General features: G+C 43.7%; 1 protein-coding gene across 1 annotated transcript; it reads left to right on the top strand.

Annotated features, from left to right (window-relative positions):
• Nucleotides 1-16428: 16428 nt before the first annotated feature.
• Nucleotides 16429-17934, top strand: LOC112617249 (lysine-specific demethylase 4E). Its single transcript, XM_025373990.1, has one exon. The coding sequence runs from the start codon at nt 16429-16431 to the stop codon at nt 17932-17934; it is 1506 nt and encodes a 501-aa protein (XP_025229775.1).
• The last annotated feature ends 5425 nt before the right edge of the window (nt 17935-23359 follow it).

The following is a 23359-nucleotide window of genomic DNA, read 5'->3' as shown; positions in this document are numbered from 1 at the left end:
TTTTTTTTTTTTTTTTTTTTTTTTTGAGACGGAGTCTGGCTCTGTCCCCCAGGCTGGAGTGCAGTGGCCGGATCTCAGCTCACTGCAAGCTCCGCCTCCCGGGTTTACGCCATTCTCCTGCCTCAGCCTCCCGAGTAGCTGGGACTACAGGCGCCCGCCACTCGCCCGGCTAGTTTTTTTGTATTTTTTTTAGTAGAGATGGGGTTTCACTGTGTTAGCCAGGATGGTCTCGATCTCCTGACCTCGTGATCCGCCCATCTCGGCCTCCCAAAGTGCTGGGATAACAGGCTTGAGCCACCGCGCCCGGCCTTTTTTTTTCTTTTCTTCTATTTCTGACCTACAGTTGGTTGAATTCACGGATGCTGAACCCAGAGGTTACAGAAGGCTGCCTGTATTCTATGACAAGGGATCCATTCATAGATAAGAGGACACATGAGTTCCAGTATACATGTCCAAGCGTGTTCTGAGCAACACTGTAAGAGGCCAAAAGTTGAAACAACCCTAATGTCCATCAACAGCACAAACATTTATACCATTGATACCTTACAGCAGGCAACAGGACTAAGTACAGCTACATGGAACAACATAGATGAGGGAAATTTAAAAAACCCATTAAGTTGCATAAAGCACAATTCTATTTATATAAGGTTATATAACATTTTCAAAATGAGCAACATTTTAGTAAATTTACTTAGAATTCTTCTGCAGAAGGGTTTTGTCTCTTCTTTTCAATTTGTTAAATTTACTCATTTGTTTATAACAGCATGAACTCACAAGTATTTATTTTATACTTTGGATTATAATTCAATTGTACTTTAGTCATTTTGTTGTTCAAGATTTGGCCAATGGGAGCTGTTTTCATTGGTTCTTGTGTTCTTCTAATATAACCCCATCGGTGCTCTGATATAACCCTATCATTGCTTTTGTTTGTTTTGTACTTACCATATCTTTAATTTCCAGCACTCCAAGATGCTCTAGGCTCTTTGTGTATATTTCCTGTACAGGTCTAGAAACTTTATTTCTTTATCAGTATTGCCACTCCTTTACTTCCTTTAACAGTATCAGATTGCAGTTTTATTGAACATCTTAGTCTAGATTTCCTTTTGTTTGTTTACAATTCTATCATTGTATTAACATTTTATTACCTTTTTTGTTTTTTGCTTTTTTTTTGTTTTACTAATTGCTGGATTTCAACATAAAAACAATAGATTTTTAGAAAATGTGGATATTAATTTTCAAATAAATATGGTCAGATTCAGTTTTTAAATTTTTGACCTTCAATTTTATTTCAGTGAGGTCAAGATTATGCTCAATTTATTAACTTACGGAATTTTAGTTGATATTTATTTGTAGGCCTGCACTGGGAAATTTTTGCAATTGCGTTCCACATATTGAAAAGCATTTTCCATTTAATTATTGGTTATTGCAGATTATAATGATCACAGTTGTTAAGTTTGTTTTGAAAATTATTCGCCTTCGTCTGCTTCCACGACCAGCGCTAAGCCCAAGACGCCAAGACCGCCAGGGATGGGGAGGTGCTGGACCGACGGGAGCTGCGGGTGCAGGTGGTGAGCTACGGCCTCTGGGACCTGCCCCGCAGCCGCCAGGGAGCGCCACGCAGCAGGTCCGGGGCGGCGTCTATGGACGGCAGAGCTGCAGTCCCAGGCGGCTACACCGCAGCCGATCCTGGGGTCCCAGCTGCTCCAGGTCCGGCAGCTGGTCTCAGTACAGGGGATCTCCCTACAGACGCCCTCCCTACGGACGATCTCGCTATAGCCAATCTCCCTACAGGTAATCTCGCTACAGCTGATCTCGCTATATCCGATCTTCTTACAGCCCATTTCCCTACAGCTTGTCTCCATGCAACAGGTCTCCCTACGGCCAGCTTCACTCCAAGTCTGGGTCCCCTACTTGCTCTCGCTCTCCATCGACCTCCAAATCGAGATCTCGCGAAGATCCCAGTTCTCCAATGTCTCCAGATCTCGCTCACGGTCCATGTCCCCGCCCACGTCCAAGACTCCTCCCCCAGTATCCAAGAGGGAATCCAAGTACGGGTCGCGATCCAAGAGTCCTCCCAAGTCTCCTGAAGGGCCAGGACTAGTGTCCTCCTAGGAAAATGATCATCAGCTAACACGTGATGGAGGACTTGGGGAAAGGACCACATACTCAGTCCATAGAAGCAGAGTCCCTGGAAGTAGCACTGCCTATGGAAAAGGTTGTGTCACACTTGTCTACCTTTTTATCAGTTTGAAGCTTTGCATCAGGTGGCAAAATTCATTTTGTGTGCTATTTTGTTGTTATTCACATTTTCTTGTAATTTAATGAGGTGAAAGACTTTAGATTGGATTTGGATATTTGAGAGAAAATTTTATATGTGTTTTTGTTGTTGTTTTTGAGATGAAGTCTCGCTCTGTTGCCCAGGTTGGACTGCAATGGCGCCATCTCCACTTCCTGCAACTTCCGCCTCCTGGGTCCAAGCTATTCTCCTGCCTTAGCCCGCAAAGTAGCTGGGATTACCGGCGTCCGCCACCACGCCGGGCTAATTTTTGAATTTTTAGTACAGACGGAGTTTTGCCATGTTGGCCAGGCTGGTCTTGAACTCCTGGGCTTAAGTGATCTGCTCCCCGCGGCCTTCCAAAGTGCTGCAATTGCAGGCGTGAACCCCTGCGCCGGCCTATATTTGATTCAATAGTGCTGCCATTTTTTATTTGAAATGAACAGGTTGGTAACCTAATTTGTGGCCACCTGACTCTTAAGAAATGTGTGCAGCCACTAAAAACAGCCCAACGCTGTCACGACATTGCCTCGACATTGCCTTCATTCCTTAAAGTTAGAAACTTACAAAAGGCGGTATAAATGTATATGTGTAATGTTATTACCTTTAAATCTAACTGGTAATATGATCCAAATATGTGTAAAGATTTTTCAGGTGAAAAGACTGGGTTTTTGGCAAACACAGTTCTAATTTCTTCTGTTTTTGTGCACTAGGCCCGGCTGCATAGCAGCTGAGTGATGCTGGTTAGCTGTTAAGGTGGGCTGTTGTAATGCAGAGCGCTGAGCTGTTTCCTCTTCTGATTGCTCCTGGGGAAAGACGCCCAGTCCGGAAGAACAAATGGCTGTCCAGTTAAATGCCTGACAACCTTGCAGGTAAACAGTGGAGCATGCGGTGAGCACATCTAGCTGATGATAATCACACATTTTCTCCCTCCCTGTTCTAATAAATGGCAAATCTAATCAATATGTAAGAACTTAAAATGTGGAGAATGTTATGAAAGAAATGGTTTTAACTTTGTAAGAACTTACGGTGCATCTTTTTGAGTATGAATTTTTTTTTACTGTAACCATGTTTTTATCATTGAATTAAAATGTTTTCTTGGTGTTACCTTTTCCCAAAATAAAATTAGAAACCTTTTTTGAAAAGTAGATTTTATTGTGCTGTTGGACTACTTTCTGATATTTATACTTTTGAGAAAATTATTATACCAAGTTTTTCATAAGATTCAATTACAATTTTTTTTTTTTTTTTTTTTTTTTTTTTTTNATCAAGAGAATAATAATTCAGAATGAGCAGATAATAAAGAACTAAAATGTCATGATGATTTCTTTTTTTTTTTTTTTTTGAGACGGAGTCTCGCTCTGTCGCCCAGGCTGGAGTGCTGTGGCCGGGTCTCAGCTCACTGCAAGCTCCGCCTTCTGGGTTCCCGCCATTCTCCTGCCTCAGCCTCCCGAGTAGCTGGGACTACAGGCGCCCGCCACCTCGCCCAGCTAGTTTTTTGTATTTTTTAGTAGAGACGGGGTTTCACCATGTTAGCCAGGATGGTCTCGATCTCCTGACCTCGTGATCCACCCGCCTTGGCCTCCCAAAGTGCTGGGATTACAGGCTTGAGCCACCGTGCCCGGCCTTCAATTACAATTTTTAAAAAACCCGTCCAAGGTTTTTAGCTGCGTGCTTTATTATTTTATCACAATGTAGTTTATTTGCACTTTCTCTCTTTTGTGTTTCCATCTGTGATTTTTAACTTCTAGAGCTCTTTTCAAAGAATCAGATTTTTTATTTTTGTTATTACGCCTCTGGGTGTTTTATTTTGTAATTGTTTCTGCTTATATCTATATTTTCTTTCCTTTTTAATTTGTACAGTTTATTGATTTGAGTGCTAAATTCATTCATTTTTTCAACTTGCTGATTTTCTCTTTCAGTTCAGTTAGATACTCCTCTTTATGTTATGATTTGACCTTAAATCCTGATATTAACGCACCATAGCAATTTGCCATAATCAGTCCATCTTAGATGGTAAAACTAATGGTCTTTGTGCAGTTGAAGCTGTGGTTGAAGCCTGCATGGCATAATGAAGTTACTAAGGTGGCTTAAAGCTACCTCAGTATTTTGTTTAATCACACATTTATTTTCCAATATTTTGAAGTATTTTGGACTCTACCACACCCAAAGTTTGAAGATTTGGGAAGAAAATATTGGAAGACCCTCAGCTCCCTATTTGATAAAAACAGTGAACAATGGAATCCTGGACACATAGGAAGAATTTAGGACTTTCTGGAGCACGAATGTGAGGTTATCATCAAAGAAACTGTCAACACACCCTACTTGTACTTTGGCATGTGGCAGACCACCTTTCTTAGCTCACAGAAGACGTGGACCTTTATAACATCAACTATCATCACTTTAGGGAGACCCTATCTTGGTACACAGTGCCCCAAGACCAGGGCCAGCGCCTGGAATGCCTGGCCATGGAGCTTTTCCCAGGCAGTTCCCAGGGAATTGAGGCCTTCCTGTGGCACAAAGTGGCCCCCAACTCATACAGTTCTCAAGAAGAATGGGGTTCCCTTCAGTAGCATGACTCAGGACACTGGAGAGTTCATTTTGACATTTCCCTATGGCTACCACACGCCTTCAACCACAGCTTCAATTGCACAGAGACCATCAATTTCACCACCCAGGATGGATAGATTATGGCAACATGGCCTCTCAGTGTAGCTGTGAGAAGGACAGGGTGACCTTTTCCCTGGACACCTTCATGTACATCATGCATCCTGATCACTATGAGCTATGGAAAAGTTAGCAAGATGGAGCCATTGTGGATCAAAGGGAGCCCAGGGTGCTGGCCAGCCAGGAGCTCATTACCTGGTAGGAGGACACTGCACCTAGCCCGAGGCTCCTCTTTCTCACCCTGGACCTGACCTCTTCTAGGCCTGTGGTCATGTGTGGCGGAACCCACCACTGAGCCCATATGTACCAGTTGCAGTTCCCCTGATGCCCCTTGGCAGCCCAGGAAACTGATGCCCATACAAGGGTCACTGGCCCCCAGAGGCTCCCAAGAACACACCATGGCCCACCATCTATCTCGGGTCTGTTTGCGCTGGTTCTCTGCCTGTCAACTGGCAGATGTGGTCATGGTGGTCTTTTTCAGGAACTAGGAGCTCAGGAGGGGATCTTTCAGTCTCCCACCAAGTAGCACAGCACATAGAGCTCTCGATCCCTGGGGTTAGCCCCTAGTTGGAATGGAGCTTTGATATACAATCCTGTATCTCAGGCCTGCATCTCAGTATCCCATCAAGGCTTCCAGGTGCTGCAGTGCCCTCATTTTCAACCTTTGGAGGGACCCGGGATTGGATGCTTTGATTGTCTGGCCTGGCCTGTGTTTGATATACCCAGATAGCATGACACTAAATCACCCTGATTGTGTTCTACTGATTCTTCTCAACGTCATTGTGCCGCTCAGCATATTCTCCTGAGATGCTGCTGGGGACTGCATAGCCTCTTGAACCTGGCTGAGGTTGTCGCAACGGACCACTCTTATACTTCCAGGGTCTTGGCCCCAATTGAGGTTGTCAGAATATACTGGGACCCTGACTCATCTCCTGGGGCTAAAACCAGGCAGAGCTACACCTTTGAATTTGAAGCTATGTGCCTCTGATACATGATCTTAATCCTTTGAACCCACGGCTACTGAAGGTATTGCCAAATGTGGCTGTCCCTCTGACCATAACCTAACCCTAGAAGCCAAAGAAGGCCCCACCCAAGCACAATTCGAGCCTAGGCCTGTCTCAGTCCTTTTTACCTTGAAGAACTGATACATATCCAAGGCTGCCAGAGGCTGTCTCCTGTTTATTAAAATTTGTTGTTCCTAGTGTGTATCTGCCAAGCAAAGAAAGGAAAGTCCTGAAAACATACTTTTAAAATCACAATAATAAAACAGATATACCTAAAACTAAGTGATTTGAAAGACTGAAAAGTAAAAGAATCAGCAAAACTATATCAAGGAAAATTAAAAAAAAAAAAAAAAGAGAGAGAAGGGGGTGGTACATGTTAATATTAAAAAAAACAAAAACAAACAAAAAAACCCCAAAGAAATGCAGACCAAAGGGACATAGAAAAACTTTTTATAAAGCCAAAGGCTAAATTTCACAATGAAAATACAGCCTTTATAAATAGCCATGCAATTTTTTCTTTAATTGTTACTTATTCTTGTTTTGATACAGTGTGTACATACTATACTAGTATATATATACTATGTACATACTATACTTGTATATATATTATCTATTATACTATGGTATATATAGTATACTAGTATAGTATGTGTATATATACCATATAGCATATGTGTATAACCATTTTCACCATTTTAAGTATAGTTTAGCTTCTTTAAGTACAAAATTGTGGTACAACCATCACTACTTTCTATCTCCAGAACTTTTTTTATCATCACAGACTAGGACTCTCACCATTAAACAATAACACCTCATTTTAGCCTCCCCAGCTGCTGGTATCCCTTTTTTATTTTTCTAGTAGTTTCACTATTTTAGGAACTTCATGTAAGTGCAATGATACAATATTTGTCCTATTATTTCTAGCTTATATCACTTAGCATGATGTCCTCAAGGTTCATCCAGTGTGTTCATCTGACACATTATAGCATGTGTCAGATCTCCTTCCTTTTCAAGGCTGAATAATATTCTACCATATGTATACACCACATTTTGTTTAATCCAGTCATCCATGGACGGACACTTAGGCTGTTTCCTCCTTTTGCCTATGTGCATGGTGCTGTTATGAAAACTTGTGTAAAAGTGTCGTTGTGAGTCCCTGGTAAAACTGTTTGAATTACCTTTTAGAGATTCCACATTCTTCATTGAATATCATTAACATGCCTTTGCATCTGCCTTGACTGGAGATCTGTTTAAACATCTGCCATAAATATGTTTTTAATGTCATCTTAATTTCAATAACTATAATTCAATTTAAATTAAATTAAAAGGTTAGATTAAAAATTGTGTCACTTCTCATGAATTTGAGGAAACTACTGACAGCAACATACCTTGTACTCCTTTACCAAATATATGCACACCAACATCTATTATTATTCTGGAGAATTTGTGGATCTCAGTTCTATCCTAGGTCCCAGGTTTAGCAGTCTGGATTTTCTTTCAATATTCCCCCATCATGGATGCCTCTTTGGTTTTGAAACAGCATTTTCATTCTTCACATAGTCAGTAGAGCTGGGGGAGAGTTGTGCTCCGCATCTTTTTATTCCTGCTGTCGGTAACTCACTGTGGGTACCACATGGCTCTGTGGGAAGCTGGGCGTGGTGACCAGGTGGCTGTGTGGAGCCAGGAAGCTCTTGCAAAGCTCACAGCCAGCACTGTACATGCAAAAGCTCATAGGAACCCCTTACCTGGCACAGGACGGGTAGTGCAAAGTGTGCGAGCTTCTCTAAGAGTGAGCGTGGCTCGGTAGGGGGTGCTTCTTCTAGTGCACTTCCTTCTTCCTGGCCTTCTGCTCTCAGAGGCTACCAAAGTCCTGACTGTATCCACGTAGGGTGAGTGCTTGCCCAGAGAATCCAGAGGCGGGTGTCCCAGGCCCCTGTGCTGGGCTCAGGCAGTGCTTGAGTTCAACCTGAAGATCAACAGGATTTTAGAAATGTGAATATAAATTTTCAAATAAATATGATTGGATTCAGCTTTTGTATTGTTGACTTTCAATTTCATTTCATTTTGGTCAAGATTGTTTTCTGTATATGCATTCTATGGGATTTTAATTTGATATTTACTTTGTAGCCCCGTATTGGTAAATTTATCTATTATAAATGTTTCTTGTGTACTGAGAGAAGCATTTTCCATTTGCTTTTTAATTGTTGCAATTTTCGTTCCTCAAAGTTCTTAAGCTTGTACTTATTATTATAACGTTATTAATTTTCTACTCTGCTCTATTGGTTCCTGAAAGAACAATGTTAAAACACGTTAAAAACTACCATCACGATTGCATATTTTACTGTCTGACTTTACAACAACTCTCAGTCCGGGCTTTCCATGTGTCAGTGCTATGTGTAGGGTCATAAAGTTCATCACTGTACTATTCTGGTGAATTTTTTTATTCAATAACTGTAAAATGTGCCTTTTTAATCTACAACTACATTGGATATTAATATAGCTGCATTAGTTTTCTTTTGTTTGGTATTTGTCAGGGTTGCCTTTTTCCATTCCTTGATTTTTAACTACTTAGCTTCGTTTTCAGAGTGGTTTAAAATGCAAAATGAAAGGGAGGGGCTTGGACGGGTGGGATGCCTAATCTGGACCCAGCCCAGTGATTACATTAGCTGGGTCCTGATTGGGTTAGGATGTTGCCCAGGTATAAAGCCAGGGTCTTTGGAACAGGGGGCTTTATTTGGAGTTTACCAACAGGAAACCTTTTCTTTGGGTCCTGAAGTATTTTCAGATGGAATTGTGAGTTTTTGTTGAAAGGTAGGTTGTTTTATTTCTCTGTCAGAGTACTTTTGGATATCTGTCCTACTGAGAACATTATCATCATTAGTTCCTAAGATTTTGTTAAAAATTGTAAAATATCTCCACCAGATTTTTAGCTATTCTGCTTGTTTCTTACCTCAATGTGTTTTTGTTTGTACTTTCTTTTCTCTTCATGCCTATGGCTTTTTACTTCTCATCATGTTTTTTTGAAAACTCAGTTTTCATTCTTTGTCATCATTCCTGATGGGTGTTCTGTTTCCTTTTGCAATGGTTTCTTCTTGTGAATTTATTTTCATTGTTTCTATTGATGTTAATGCATCCAGTTTTTTGAGTGGACTGCTCAATTTATTCCTTTTCAAACTTGATCATTTTTCATTTTAGTTTGATGTGCTCTTTTTCTGTTTTATGATTTGACCTAATGTTTGTCTCACGTGTCCGTGTGAAGAGACCACCAAACAGGCTTTGTGTGAGCAACAAGGCTGTTTATTTCACCTGGGTGTAGGCGGGCTGAATCCAAAAAGAGAATCAGCAAAGGGTGGTGGGATTATTATTAGTTCTTAGAGGTTTTGGGAGAGGCGGTGGAGTTAAGAGCAATGTTTTGGGGGCAGGGAGGATCTCACAAAGTACATTCTCAAGGGTGGGAAGAATTACAAAGAACCTTCTGAAGGGTGGGGGAGATTACAAAGTACATTGATCAGTTAGGGTGGGGCAGAAACAAATCACAATGGTGGAATGTCATCAGTTAAGGCTATTTTCACTTCTTTTGTGGATCTTCAGTTGCTTCAGGCTATCTGGATATATATGTGCAGGTTGCTGGGGACATGATGGCTTATCTTGGGCTCAGAGGCCCGACATTCCTGTCTTCTTATATTAATAAGAAAAATAAAACAAAATAGTGGTAAAGTGTTAGGGCGGGGAAAATTTTGGGGGTTGGTATGGAGAGATAATGGGCAATGTTTCTCAGGGCTGCTTCGAGTGGGATTAGGGGTGGCGTGGGAACCTAGAGTGGGAGAGATTAAACTGAAGAAAGATTTTGGGGTAAGGGGTGATACTGTGGGGTTGTTAGAAAGAGCATTTGTTGTATACAACGATTGGTGATGGCCTGGATGCAGTTTTGTATGAATTGAGAAACTAAACAGAAGACACAAGGTCTGAATAAGAGAAAGAGAAAAACAGTTATTAAAGGACTAAGAACTGGGAGGACCCAGGACATCCAATTAGAGAGTGCCCAAGGAGGTTCAGCATAGCCCTGCCAGCAAAAATTAATTTATTTACTTTAAGAGGGAGTTAACAGTGGCCGTTTGAGCATAACACCAGGAGATATCAGCTGTGATGGCTTGGAGAAACAGTGTAAACCGGCAGTGTAAACAAGAGTAGGGCATTTATGAGTAGTTGAGAATGGTGAATAGGAGTATGACTAGACAGAAGATAGTAGGGATGACTAGTTTTTGGGGCTCAGTCCAAGTAGTAGAGGTGACTTCATAAAGCCGTGTTGCAAAAAGTAGGGTGAGGACAAACAGACCTAACATAATGAAGGGATGTATTAGGCTCATAAGGGTTATTACTGTTCTTCAGAAATGTGAGTGAGTTTAAGGGAAGTAGGGGAAAGTACTTGCGACTTCCAGGAGGAAGAGGAGAGATCAGGCTGGCTGTCCAATGGACACAGCTTTATCCTGGAACGGTGAACCCAGTGGGGAGGATCCTGCAGGTGGACGGCAGTTGGGGTACTATAGATGACTAAGTAGGGTCCGGTCCATCGAGGTTGTAGAGTTTGAGGGATCAGATTCTTAACAAGAACTGATTGTCCAGCTAGGGTGTCTTCATATGGCTGGAAATCTGGAGTAGGCAAGAGAAGATTAACAGCCTGGTGAATTTCCTGTCTAGCTTGATGGAGGACTGAAAGATAGTCGCATAGAGGGCTGGTGTCTGGGATGAGGTTGGGGCCAAGCAAGAAAGTGCATCCATATGAAAGTTCAAATGGACTGTACCCTGTAGCATCTCGAGGACAGGCTCTAATTCTGAGAAGGGCAAGAGGTAAAAGCACTGTCCAGTCCTTTTTAAGTTGGAGGCTGAGCTTCGTGAGGTGTGTCTTTAAAAGGCCATTAGTTCATTTTACCTTTCCTGAAGATCGAGGTCGGTAAGGGATATGAAGCTTCCACTGAATACCAAGAGCCTGAGAAACTGCTTGGGTAATTTGACTAGTAAAGGCCGGTCCGTTATTGGACTATATAGAGGTGGGAAGGCAAAACTGAAGAATTACGCCTGACAGAAGGGAAGAAATGACCGCGGTGGCCTTCTCAGAACCTGTGGGAAAGGCCTCTCTACCTATCCAGTGAAAGTGTCTACCCAGACCAAGAGCTATTTTAGTTTCCTGACTCAGGGCACATGAGTAAAGCCAATATGCCAGCCCTGGGTGGGGGCAAATCCCGGAGCTTGATGTGTAGGGAAGGGAGGGGGCCTGAACACTCCCTGAGGAGTAGGAGAATAGCAGATGGAACACTGAGAAGTGATTTCCTTGAGGATAGATTTCCACGATGGAAAGGAAATGAGAGGTTCTAAGAGACAGACTAGCGGCTTGTAACCTTCATGGAAGAGGTTATGAAATGACGACAGAATAGAATGGGCCTGTGAGGCTGGAAGGAGGAGATATTTTCCTTGGTCTAAGAACCATTTGCTTTGTGTGGGAAGAGATTGATAGGTGGAAGTTTTAGTGGGGGAGTAGGTGGGAGTGGCCAGATGAGAAGCAGAAAAACTGCCGTGAGGGATAGAAGTTGTAATGCTAGCTGCTTTTTTAGCTACCTTATCAGCATAAACATTGTTCTGAGTGATGGGATCTGATGCCTTTTGATGGCCCTTGCGGTGAATGACTCCAGCTTCCTTTGGAAGTAAAGCAGCTTTGAGAAGAGTTTTTACTAAAGAGGCATTAATGATGGAGGACCCTTGCATAGTGAGGAAACGTCTTTCAGCCCATATAACAGCATGGTGATGCAGGATATGGAAGGCATATTTAGAGTCAGTAGAAATATTGACGTGTAATTCCTTTGCAAGAGTGAGGGCTCGAGTTAAGGCAATGAGTTCGGCTTGCTGAGAGCTAGTGGAGGGGGGCAGAATGGTAGCCTCAATGATAGATGTGGAAGATACTATAGCATAGCCTGCCTTTGCTGGTGTGTGGCGATTAGGCCTGGTGGAACGTCCATCAATAAACCAAGTGTGATTAGGGTGAGGAACAGGAAAGAAGGAAATATGGGGAAATAGAGTGAATGCCAGGTGGATCAGAGAGATACAGTCATGGGGGTCAGGTGTGGTATCCAGAATAATGTGGGAGGCCAGATTGAAGTCTGGGCCAGGAACAATGGTAACTGTGGGAGACTCGACAAAGAGTGAGTATAGCCGAAGGAGCCGGGGAGCAGAAAGTATATGTGTCAGGTGTGAGGAAGAAAATAGATTTTGGAAGTTATGAGAACTATAGAGAGTGAGTTGAGCATAGTTTGTGATTTTGAGGTCCTCTAAAAGTATTAGGGTGGCAGCAGCCACCACACGCAGACATGAGGGCTAGGCTAAAACAGTAAGGTCAAGTTGTTTGGACAGAAAGGCTACAGGGCACGATCCTGGCTCTTGTGTAAGAACTCCGACCACACAGCCCTGCACTTTGGCTGTGTGTAATGAAAAGGGTTGGGATGAGTTAGGGAGAGCTAGTGTGGGGGCAGCTTCTAGGGCTATTTTTAAGGAACAGAAAGGAGTGGCCAAAGGATTTAGGATCTGTGGGGTCAGCTAGGTTTGCTTTTGTGAGTTTATATAATGGTTTAGTCAAGATGGTAAAACTAGGTATCCAAAGGCGGAAATACCTAACCATGCCTAGGAAGGAAAGGAGTTGTTGTTTTGTAGAAGGGATTGGGGTTTGGGAGATTCGCCAGACACAATCAGCAGGGAAAGCACGTGTGTTTTCATTAGAATTATGCCGAGATAGATAACAGATGAGGAAGAAATTTGGGCTTGACTGAAATAATGAGGGCTGCCCGTGAAGCCTTGCAGCAGTGCAGCCTAGGTAATTTGCTGAGCCTGATGGGTGTCAGGGTCAATCCAAGTGAAAGTGAAGAGAGGGTGGGATGAAGGGTGCAAAGGAATAGTAAAGAAAGCATGTTTGAGATCCAGAACAGAATAATGGGTTATGGAGAGAGGTATTTAGGATAGGAGAGTATATGGGTTTAGCACCACAGGGTGGATAGGCAAAACAATTTGGCTGATAAAGTGCAGATCCTGAACTAACCTGTAAGACTTGTCCAGTTTTTGGACAGTAAAATGGGGGAATTGTAAGGAGAGTTTATAGGCTTTAAAAGGCCATGCTGTAACAGGAGAGTGATAACAGGCTTTAATCCTTTTGAAGCGTGCTGTAGGATGGGATATGGGCATTGAGCGGGGTAAGGGTGATTAGGTTTTAATGAGATGGTAAGGGGTGCATGATCAGTCACCAAGGAGGGAGTAGAGGTATCCCATACTTGTGGGTTAAGGTGGAGAGACACAAGGGGAGGATGTGAAGGAGGCTTTGAACTTGGGGAAAAGGTGGCAATGAGGTGTGGCTGTAGCCCAGGAAGAGTCAGGGAAGCAGATAATTTAGTTAAAATGTCTCGACCTAATAAGGGAGCTGGGCAGGTAGGGATAACAAAAAATGAGGGCATTAAAGAATGTTGTCCAAGTTGGCACCAGAGTTGGGAAGTTTTAAGAGGTTTAGAAGCTTGGCCGTCAATACCCACAACAGTTATGGAGGCAAGGGAAACAGGCCCTTGAAAAGAAGGTAATGTGGAGTAGGTAGCCTCCGTATTGGTTAAGAAGGGGATGGACTTACCCTCCACTGTAAGAGTTACCCAAAGCATCTGTCTAGGGGGTTTCCGAGACCATCAGGCAGCATCAGTCTTCAGTCGCTAAGCCGAGAAGATCTGGGAAGGAGTCAGTCAGAGAACCTTGGGCCAGAGTTCCAGGGGCTCTGGGAGTGGCTGCCAGGTGAGTTGGACAGTCTGATTTCTAGTGGGGTCCCGCACAGACGGCTTAGGAGGAATCCTGGGCTGTGGGCATTCCTTGGCCCGGTGGCCAGATTTCCGGCACTTGTAGCAAGCTCCTGGGGTAGGAGGTTCTGGAGGAACCCCTGGCAGCTGAGGTTCAGGCATTTGGAGTTCTTGTGTGCTGGAGATGTGGCTGGGGTTTGACTCACAATGGAGGCAAGGAATTGCAACTGAGAAATACATTGCTACTTGGCTGCCTCTACTCTATTATCGTACACCTTGAAGGCGAGGTTAATTAAGTCCTGTTGTGGGGTTTGAGGGCTGGAATTTAATTTTTGGAGCTTTATTTAATGTTGGGAGCAGGTTGGGTAATAAAATAAAATGCGTATTGAGAATAAGACAGCCTTTTGACCTTTTAGGGTCTAGGGCTGTAAAGTGTCTCAGGGCTGCTGCCAAATGAGCCATGAACTGGGCTGGGTTTTTATATTTGATGAAAAAGAGCCTAAACACTATCTGATATGGGATAAAGAAAAAGGAGCATTAACCTTGACCATGCCTTTAGCTCTAGTCACCTTTTAAAGAGGAAATTGCTGGGCGGGTTGGGGAGGGCTAGTCGCGGAATGAAACTGTAAGCCAGACCCGGTGTGAGCAGGGCAGATGCTAGGATTGTAGGGTGGGGGAGCAGAGGCTGAGGAAGAATTGGGACCTGGCTTGGCCTGGCAAGGAGCAGCCTGGGGAGAAGGGGAGAGGTCAGATAAGTCCGTAGAAAAGAAAGATTCAAAGGACTCAGAGCTTGGGGTGGAGACTGAAGGAACAGACAGGAGAGAAAGAAGAAAGATTTGGGACGAGTCTCATTGGGAACAGAGACTAGGGAGGGACCAATGTGTAAAAGAACATCTGGATGTCAGGCACCTCACACCATTTGCCCATTTTTTGACAAAAATTATCTAGGTCTCGTAGGATGGAGAAATCAAAAGTGCTGTTTTCTGGCCATTTAGAACAATTGTCGAGTTTGTACTGGGGCCAAGCGGTGTTGCAGAAGAAAATAAGACACTTAGATTTTAGGTCAAGAGAGAGTTGAAGAGCTTTTAAGTTCTTGAGAACACAGGCTAAGGGAGAAGAAGGAGGAATGGAGGGTGAAAGGTTGCCCATAGTGAAGGAGGCAAGTTTAAAGAGAAGGGTAGAGACATGGAGAAGTGGGGTGGGGAGCAGCCCCGGGCTGCAACGTGGGTGAGCAGCCACAGCAGGCGTCCCCACAATTGACTTGCCACCAAGGGAATGTGGATAAATGACCAAGGCAGGCGTCCCAGCAGAGATCAGACACCAATGGAACGTGGGTGAATAATCAGAGAGGCATCCTGGCAATGACTACACACCAAGGGAAGGCTGTCTTCCCAAGTCCATGACCGGTGCCGGAGTTTTGGGTCCACGGATAAAATGTGTCTCCTTTATCTCTACCAGAAAATGAAAGGAATTGAAATTAAGAGAAGGGAGAGATTGAAGGGTGGTGCCAAGATTGAAAGGAGAAAGAGGTTGGGGGATAGTGAGAAAGGTTGGAAAACAGAGTAAAAAGAGGCCGCTTACCTGATTTAAAATCGGTGAGATGTTCCTTGGGCTGGTTGGTCTGAGGACCTGAGGTCATAGGTGGATCTCTTCACAAAGTGAGGGTGAGGACAGGTGACTGGTCTCCCGAAGGAGTCCCGCTGACCCGAGTCTTCGGCACCAAATGTCTCACCTGTTCATGTGAAGAGACCGCCAAACAGACTTTGTGTGAGCAACAAGGCTGTTTATTTCACCTGGGTGCAGGTGGGCTGAGTCCAAAAAGAGAGTCAGCAAAGGGTGGTGGGATTATCATTAGTTCTTATAGGTTTCGGGATAGGTGGGGTTAAGAGCAATGTTTTGGGGGCAGGGAGGATCTCATAAAGTACATTCTCAAGGGTGGGGAGAATTACAAATAATTACAAATTCTTAAAGGTGGGGGAGATTACAAAGTACATTGATCAGTTAGGGTGGGGCAGAAACAAATCACAATGGTGGAATGTCATCAATTAAGGCTATTTTCACTTCTTTTGTGGATCTTCAGTTACTTCGGGCCATCTGGATGTACACGTGCAGGTCACTGCGGATATGATGCCTTAGCTTGGGCTCAGAGGCCTGACAATGTTAACATACCTGATGTTAGCATAGCATATGTTTTAGTTTAGCTTAATGCTAGCTGAATATTTCTTTTGTCTGGTCATATACTTATTTTAAAAATATGAATATTCTGTATCTTTTGTTGTTGTTGTTTAGGTGTATTGTTTTGACTTCCTAGAAGAGACCCCCAGGTAGAGTGGTACACTAGCTGCTACTAGTGCACCCAAGCCTGGGAATCAGGAGAAGCCTCACAGTGACACCCCCAACTGAGGAAACTCACGGAGCTGCAGGTAGAGCTGGGACATACTCTACTTCTTTGGACAAAAATATACTGACTAGAGTGGAGTCCCCCTGGGGAGTCAGAAAGCCTGAGAAAGATCTCACTTGTTTGAAAGTTCAAGTGTGAATTACTCCCTCACAGATAAACCAAAGTATTTTGAAAAACAAAGGGGAGAAAAGAAATTACTCCCCAGCACTCTCAGGCATCTAGAGGACACCTAAGAACTTGGGAGTCAGCTACTTCTTGTGTGCAGCCATGAAGTCTGCGCACTCCGATCCCCAGAACACAAGTCATACCATCATGACTTTTTACCCGACCATGGAAGAATTTACAGATTTCAACAAATATGTTGCTTACATGGAGTCCCAAGGCGCACACCGAGCTGGCCTTGCCAAGGTAATTCCACCCAAGGAATGGAAAGCCAGACAGATGTATGATGATATCGGAGACATCTTAATAGCCACTCCCCTCCAGCAGGTGACCTCTGGACAGGCAGGGGTGTTTACTCAATACCATAAAAAGAAGAAAGCCATGAGGGTGGCGGAGTATCGCCACTTGGCAAACAGTAAAAAATATCAGACTCCACCACACCGGAATTTTAGAGATTTGGAGCGACAATACTGGAAGAGCCACCCCAGTAATTCAGCAATTTATGGTGCTGATATTAGTGGCTCCTTGTTTGAAGAAAACACTAAACAGTGGAACCTACGACACCTGGGAACAATTCTGGACCTGCTGGAGCAGGAATGTGGGGTTGTCATCGAGGGTGTCAACACACCCTACCTGTACTTTGGCATGTGGAAGACCACGTTCGCTTGGCACACGGAGGACATGGATCTTTACAGCATCAACTACCTGCACCTTGGGGAGCCCAAAACATGGTATGCAGTGCCCCCAGAACATAGTCAGCGCCTGGAACGTCTGGCCAGGGAGCTCTTCCCGGACACTTCTCGGGGCTGTGAGGGCTTCCTGCGGCACAAGGTGGCCCTCATCTCGCCAACAGTTCTCAAAAAGAATGGGATCCCCTTCAATCGCATGACTCAGGAGGCTGGGGAGTTCATGGTGACCTTTCCCTATGGCTACCACGCTGGCTTCAACCATGGCTTCAACTGCGCAGAGGCCATCAACTTTGCCACTCCACGATGGATTGATTATGGCAAAGTAGCTTCACAGTGTAGCTGTGGGGAGGCGAGGGTGACCTTTTCCATGGACGCCTTCGTGCGCATCCTGCAACCAGAGAGCTATGAGCTCTGGAAACACAGGCAAGACTTGGCCATTGTGGATCACACAGAGCCCAGGGTTGCAAAAAGCCAAGAGCTGAGCAACTGGAGAGATGATATAGTACTTAGAAGAGCTGCTCTGGGCCTGAGGCTTCTCCCAAACCTCACAGCCCGGTGTCCCACACAGCCTGTGTCCCCAGGGCACTGTTACAACCCAAAAGGTTGTGGCACTGATGCTGTGCCTGGATCTGCATTCCAAAGCTCTGCATATCATACCCACACCCAGTCACTTACCCTGGGGATATCAGCCCAGGTTCTTCTCCCTTCCACTGGAAGCTGGGGTTCTTGTGGTCGTGGTCATGGTCGTGGTCGTGGTCGTGGTCGTGGTCGTGGTCGTTGTCCTCGAGAACTGGGGACTAAGGAGACAACTGTTCAGCCTGTATCCAAGAGGCGCCTTTTAACGGGTACAAGGAATAGAGCTCGAGGCCGCAGGCCTCAGCTCCAGCTTGACAATGATTTGATGACAAATCCGTCCTTTTGAGTGGTGGCCTTCCACATCTTGCCAAGGGTTCTGGCTGCTGCTGTGTCCCTGATCTTCAACTCCTGAGGCCCCCACTGGATCCTGATGAAACCATGCACCCTGGCCCATGCCTGCTATTGCTCAACAGCACTACTAGTAATCTCCCTGATGTTGTCTGAATGACTCCTCCCAATGTCATTGTGCCTTTGATTAAGTTTTCCAGGGACACTGGTGGGGACTGGAAATCCCTGGTGAACATGGGCAAGGTTGTAGCAGTGGACCACTCTTATGGCTCTAGGGTTCTGACCCCAACTAAGTTTTCCAGAATCTCCTGGGCTCCTGAGTCATCTGCTGGGGCTAAAGACAGGCAGAGATACATCACTGAGTTTGGGGATATTTTCCTCTAATGCATGATCAATCCTCTGGACGCATGGTTATGGAATATGGTGACAAATGTCAGTGTCTCTCTCATCCCAACCTCAGGATCAAAGAAGATTCTTGCCAAGGACAGTTGTAGCCTGGGCCTCTGCTCAGTGAAGATTCTTTACCTGCAGTAACTGACACATTTCCAAGGCCCCCAGATACTGTCACCAACTGTGACAACCAGGGCTTCCAGAGGCCACTGAACACTCCTCCCAACAGGTTGCCATAGGATGTTGTGGAACCTCTCAGGGACTCTGTTTACTTCACATTGTGCCTGTGGCCTCCACCATGGCCTAGATGCCACGGACAGCACTTGTTTCTGATGTCCCCCTTAGGATACCTCCCTTACAGTGCTATGAGTCCAGATCCCATGGTAATTTGAGCCCACAGTGGATGATGCTGAGAATCTGACTGAACCTCTCATTTTTACTTCTCATCTGGTCCTCTATGTCTCTGATCCCGGATTCCACTGGACATTGCTACAGCCCCAGTGGGGTTCAGGGCTTCTCACAATCCTTCAATTGCAACATGCCCTTTATCCCAGGCCACCATCCACTGCTCATGTACAAACTAGACCTTTTGACCAACTGACTTACTTAGCCAGTTATGGCTTCGTAGATATTTTGTAACTATACTGATGTTAATTAAATTTGCTGTCTCTAATGTGTATCTCCAAAGAAAATAAAATTCTTAGTACATGTTTTTAAAATTAGAATATAAAATATATATATCCAAAAGAAAGTGATTTAGAAAAGAGATTGAGATAAAAGAATGGGGAAACTATACCAAACAAAGAACAAAGTAGCTTTACAGATCTTAATATCAGGCAAACCTGAATTGAGACCAAAGGTACATAGCATGGGTCTTCACAATGCAAAATACTAAATTTCACAATGAAATTACAGCGGTCATGAATATTCAAGTAAGTTCCACAAAGTATAAATTATAGTAGGTAAAAGACAAGTTTAAAGAAACAGATTAAAAATAGGAACATTTAAGTCACCAGTATGGTTTGGATATGTGTTCCTCCCCAAATCTCATGTGGAATTTTAATCTCTAATGTTGGAGGTGGGGCCTGGTGGGAGATGACTGGATCATGGCGGGGGTTTGTCATGAATGATTTAGCAGTATCCCCGTAGTGCTATTCTTGTGATACAGTTCTAGGAGTATCTGGTTGTTTAAAAGTGTGTACCACCTTCCCCCTCTCCCTTCCTCCTGCTCCAGCTATATATGATGTGCCTGTTTCCCCTTTCCCCATGACTGTAAATTTCCTGAGGCTTTCCCAGAAGCTGAAGCTCCTGTGCTCCCTGCAGAGCCTGCAGAACCATGAGCCAATTAAAACGCTTGTCTTTATAATATAAATTACCCAATTTCAGGGATTTTTTTTTTTTTTAAATGTAGTTTCGCTCTTGCCCAGGCTGGAGTGCAGTGGCACAATCTCAGCTCACTGCAACCTCTGCCTTCTGGGTTCAAGCGATTCTACTGCCTCAGCCTCCCTAGTAGCTGAGATTACTGGCGCCTGCCACCACACCCAGCTAATTTTGTATTTTTAGTGCAGATGGTGTTTAATCATGTTGGCCAGGCTGATCTCAAACTCCTGACCTCAGGTGATCCACCTGCCTTGTCTTCCCAAAGTGCTGGGATTATAACCGTGAGGGACCACACCCAGCCTTCAGGTATTTCTTTACAGCAATGTGTGAATGAAACAGTCTCTCATCCAAGGCAGAAAAAATGGAGAAATATAAGGATATGGAAAACTTAAACTACATTAACAGTAAGGTAGTATTGACCTACTAGATGATAGAAAATACTTCCTCTCTTCAAGTACCAAAAAAGCCAAATTTTCACAAAACAATAAATATCCATTACATGCATAAACTCTGCAGTAAGAAAGCCTGATTTTGTTCCCAAGTTTCTCTTATCAGCTTGTGTGACCTTGAAAATTACTTAACCTTATGACTCAGTTTCCTCAACATAAAATGAAGATAGCACCTACCTCATGTGTTTAGTTGACAGTTCTATGCATTAATATGTGCAATTTGTTAATATCAATGCTTGGGACACAATGGCATTATTGGAGTGTTTCTAGATTTAAAACTTAATAAAATACAAAGAAATATATGAGATTCATTTACAATAGTGCTGAAAATATTGCAGCCTTAAGTATTTTCTTCATCATATTCAAAGAATGAAATTAACTGGATTAAACTTCTAATGTACAAGTTAGGAAAAGATAAACTGAAAGTAGTTGGAAGGAATTCACACATGTATACAAATAAATTAATGAGTTAAAATAACTGTAAAATATATACTAAATCAACACAAAGCACCAACGATATGGATTTTTTGTTAGAAAAATTAACTTACTAAACAAAAAATTTAAGGCATAAACTTCTGTGTCTGATATATAGAAAAAGCAGAAGATCTGCCCATTCAAAAATGAAGATTAGACAAATTCGCAGAGGAATTGTGTGACATCTTCATTTCTAATATACCTAGGCCTTTAAAATGAGAAAAAAATTTCATATTTTAAATTAAGTACATCATTGACAGAAAATCCTGATGAATCGCAGAATGAGAGAAAAGAGACAAAACTTATTGATGAACATCAATGTAAAAATTTTAACTTAAGCATTAGCTGAGATAATCTAAGTACATTAAAAGAGTAACATATGATGATTACATGGGATTTATTGCAGGAAGGTAACAATAGTTTAAAGCAAGGAAATCTGGAAATATAACTTATCTTGTAAATGTATCCAGAAATTATATGATTATGTTTATAGATGCTGATAGTCATTTGATAAAATTCAGCAGTCAGTCTTGGTTTACACTCACCCACAAGGAAGCAATGAATCCTTCCATAAAATAAAATACAAAATTGTTTATCTAGTAGTGAGCTATTTTAGACCCAAGCCACCATTTTCCTTAATGTGAGGTATTTGAGGCACTTCAGTCAATAATGTATGGAATTTGCACTATTAACCACTGAAAATATTTTTAGAACTATAATTGATGGAAGGGAAGAGACAAAACTTAATTTGTTGTGCTTGCAGTTGATAAGGCTGAATGTAGGGAAAACTCAAGGAGAAGGCTAAACTTCTAAATGGTTTCTTTATGGCCACCATGCTGGCTTCAACCATGGCTTTAACTTCCAGGAGGCCATGAATTTTGCCACCATGGAATAGATCAATTCAAGCAAAGTGGAGTCTCAGTGCAGTGATGGAAAAGCCACTGTGGGCATCTTGTAACCCAAGTGCTATGACCTGTGGAAACACAGTCATTTGGGGCAGTTGCAGACCCCATGGAGTCCAGGGCACATGCCAGCCTGGAGATGCCCACCTGGTGAAAGATCCAAGTGCTGGAGAGGACTAGCCTGGCCCCAGTCACCACTCATGTCAACAGGGTCATGACCCACTCAACCTATGGCCTTGGGCTGTGGTTCCCATTGCCTTACCCTTGTGCCTGGTGTTCCCATGGCCTTTCCATCCTGCAATGATGCTTCCCAGCCCACGAACTTAGCCTAGACCCACTGCCCACCCCAGCTCTGCCAACCCTGGTCTGAGCCCCTCAACTGATAGACGTGGCCATGGTCCTTGCCCTCTGTAACTGGGGATACAGGAGCCAATACTCCAGGCACCAGCCAGGAGGTGCCTCTTGATGGTCACAGGGCACACAGCTTTAGGCCCTCAGCCTCAGGCCCTGAGTCTAAGTCCTTGCCCACAGATGGAGCATTGATGAACAGGCCTGTACCACTAAGCCCAGGATCCAGCATCCTGCCAAGGATTCTGGGTGCTGCTGGGCCCCTGCCTCTGAGCCCATGGTCAGTCTTTATACTTCACTGCTCTGCTATGTGAGGGCTTCTTGATATTGCTCATATTTACATCTCAGAATTTGGCAAATTTCAGACCACTACCATTATAGAGCCTCTCAGTGCTGAGATAGCCCCTCTGGTGAGGCACATGGGTGCTGCTGAGTATATTAAGTATATTCTTTATCCTGCAAGACCTTTTAATGTCTTGACACTTCTACTTCTGTGTCACCAGCTGAGATTTCATCCATTGGACATGAGTGTCTCTGAGAACGAGGTCTTCCTGGGTTTGCTGGGAACTCATCTATCCCAGCGTCCCAATTGCTGGAACAACTATGGAGGCTGCTGCACTTCTAAAGAGTTCACAATGGGGTTCCCCTTTAATCTTCTTCCCTTACCTACCCCTGCCCCAACTCTCCCTTTCTAGCAAAACTAGCCTCTTATGACCAATTAGGTCAATAGAGTTAGGAAAAAAGTATTATCTTTCTGAGTCATTCAGGTATTCAAAATGTGATGTCACCAGTATTTGTTCACAAATGAATTAAAAGTCACCAAAACGTAACATCTGACTTTCTTCTAATATTGTAGTTTCAAACAACTTGGAAAGGAGGTTATTCTCCATGCATTTTTCTTCATAATTAGTTGAAAACTTTTAAGGCAAAATGTATTTTATGGGCTGGTTACACTGGGTGGTGATGCTGAGCTCAGTGCATGGTTTTGGGGTTCTGGCTGTCTGGCCAGGTGGGAGCACTGGGTTGCAGTCATGCTTTGAGGCTGGCCTTAGGCTCAGCCTGGTTCTCAGCTAAATAGCAGGACCCAAATTGCTGGGAAAGATGAGCAGCCCTAGGCTGAAGGTGCCATCTGACTATCTTCTCTCCACTGCCTTTTCAAAGCTGTTTGTATACTTCACACTGGTAACTCATTCACTCAACCCAATATTGTCCCCAAATAAGTGAACAAGGTTTCAGTCAGGAATGTGTGCTGTATAGAAACTAAAGAAGGATTGGACAACAAAGCAGAATGAGCTGGGGCTGGTTGAGCGGCCGGTCTCAGAAGGATTCACTGAGCAGGAGACTTTGGGGACCCAATTATCAAATGGGGAGGTCTGGAGAAGAATTCCCTGCTTGCAGGGAACAGCAAGTACAACAGACCTAACATAGAACTTGTGAGTTTGTGTTTCCAGGAATACAAAAGAAGCTTATTTGTGTTTGG

The sequence above is a fragment of the Theropithecus gelada genome, unplaced genomic scaffold (assembly GCF_003255815.1).
Source record: "Theropithecus gelada isolate Dixy unplaced genomic scaffold, Tgel_1.0 HiC_scaffold_15967, whole genome shotgun sequence".
Classification (NCBI taxonomy): Eukaryota; Metazoa; Chordata; class Mammalia; order Primates; family Cercopithecidae; genus Theropithecus; species Theropithecus gelada.
Note: the sequence above shows the minus strand (reverse complement) of the source record. Positions and strands in the feature narration are given on the sequence as shown.

Bases quoted from the DNA above. Each gene is read 5' to 3' on its own strand.
- LOC112617249 (XM_025373990.1), top strand. From the start codon at position 16,429: ATGAAGTCTGCGCACTCCGATCCCCAGAACACAAGTCATACCATCATG.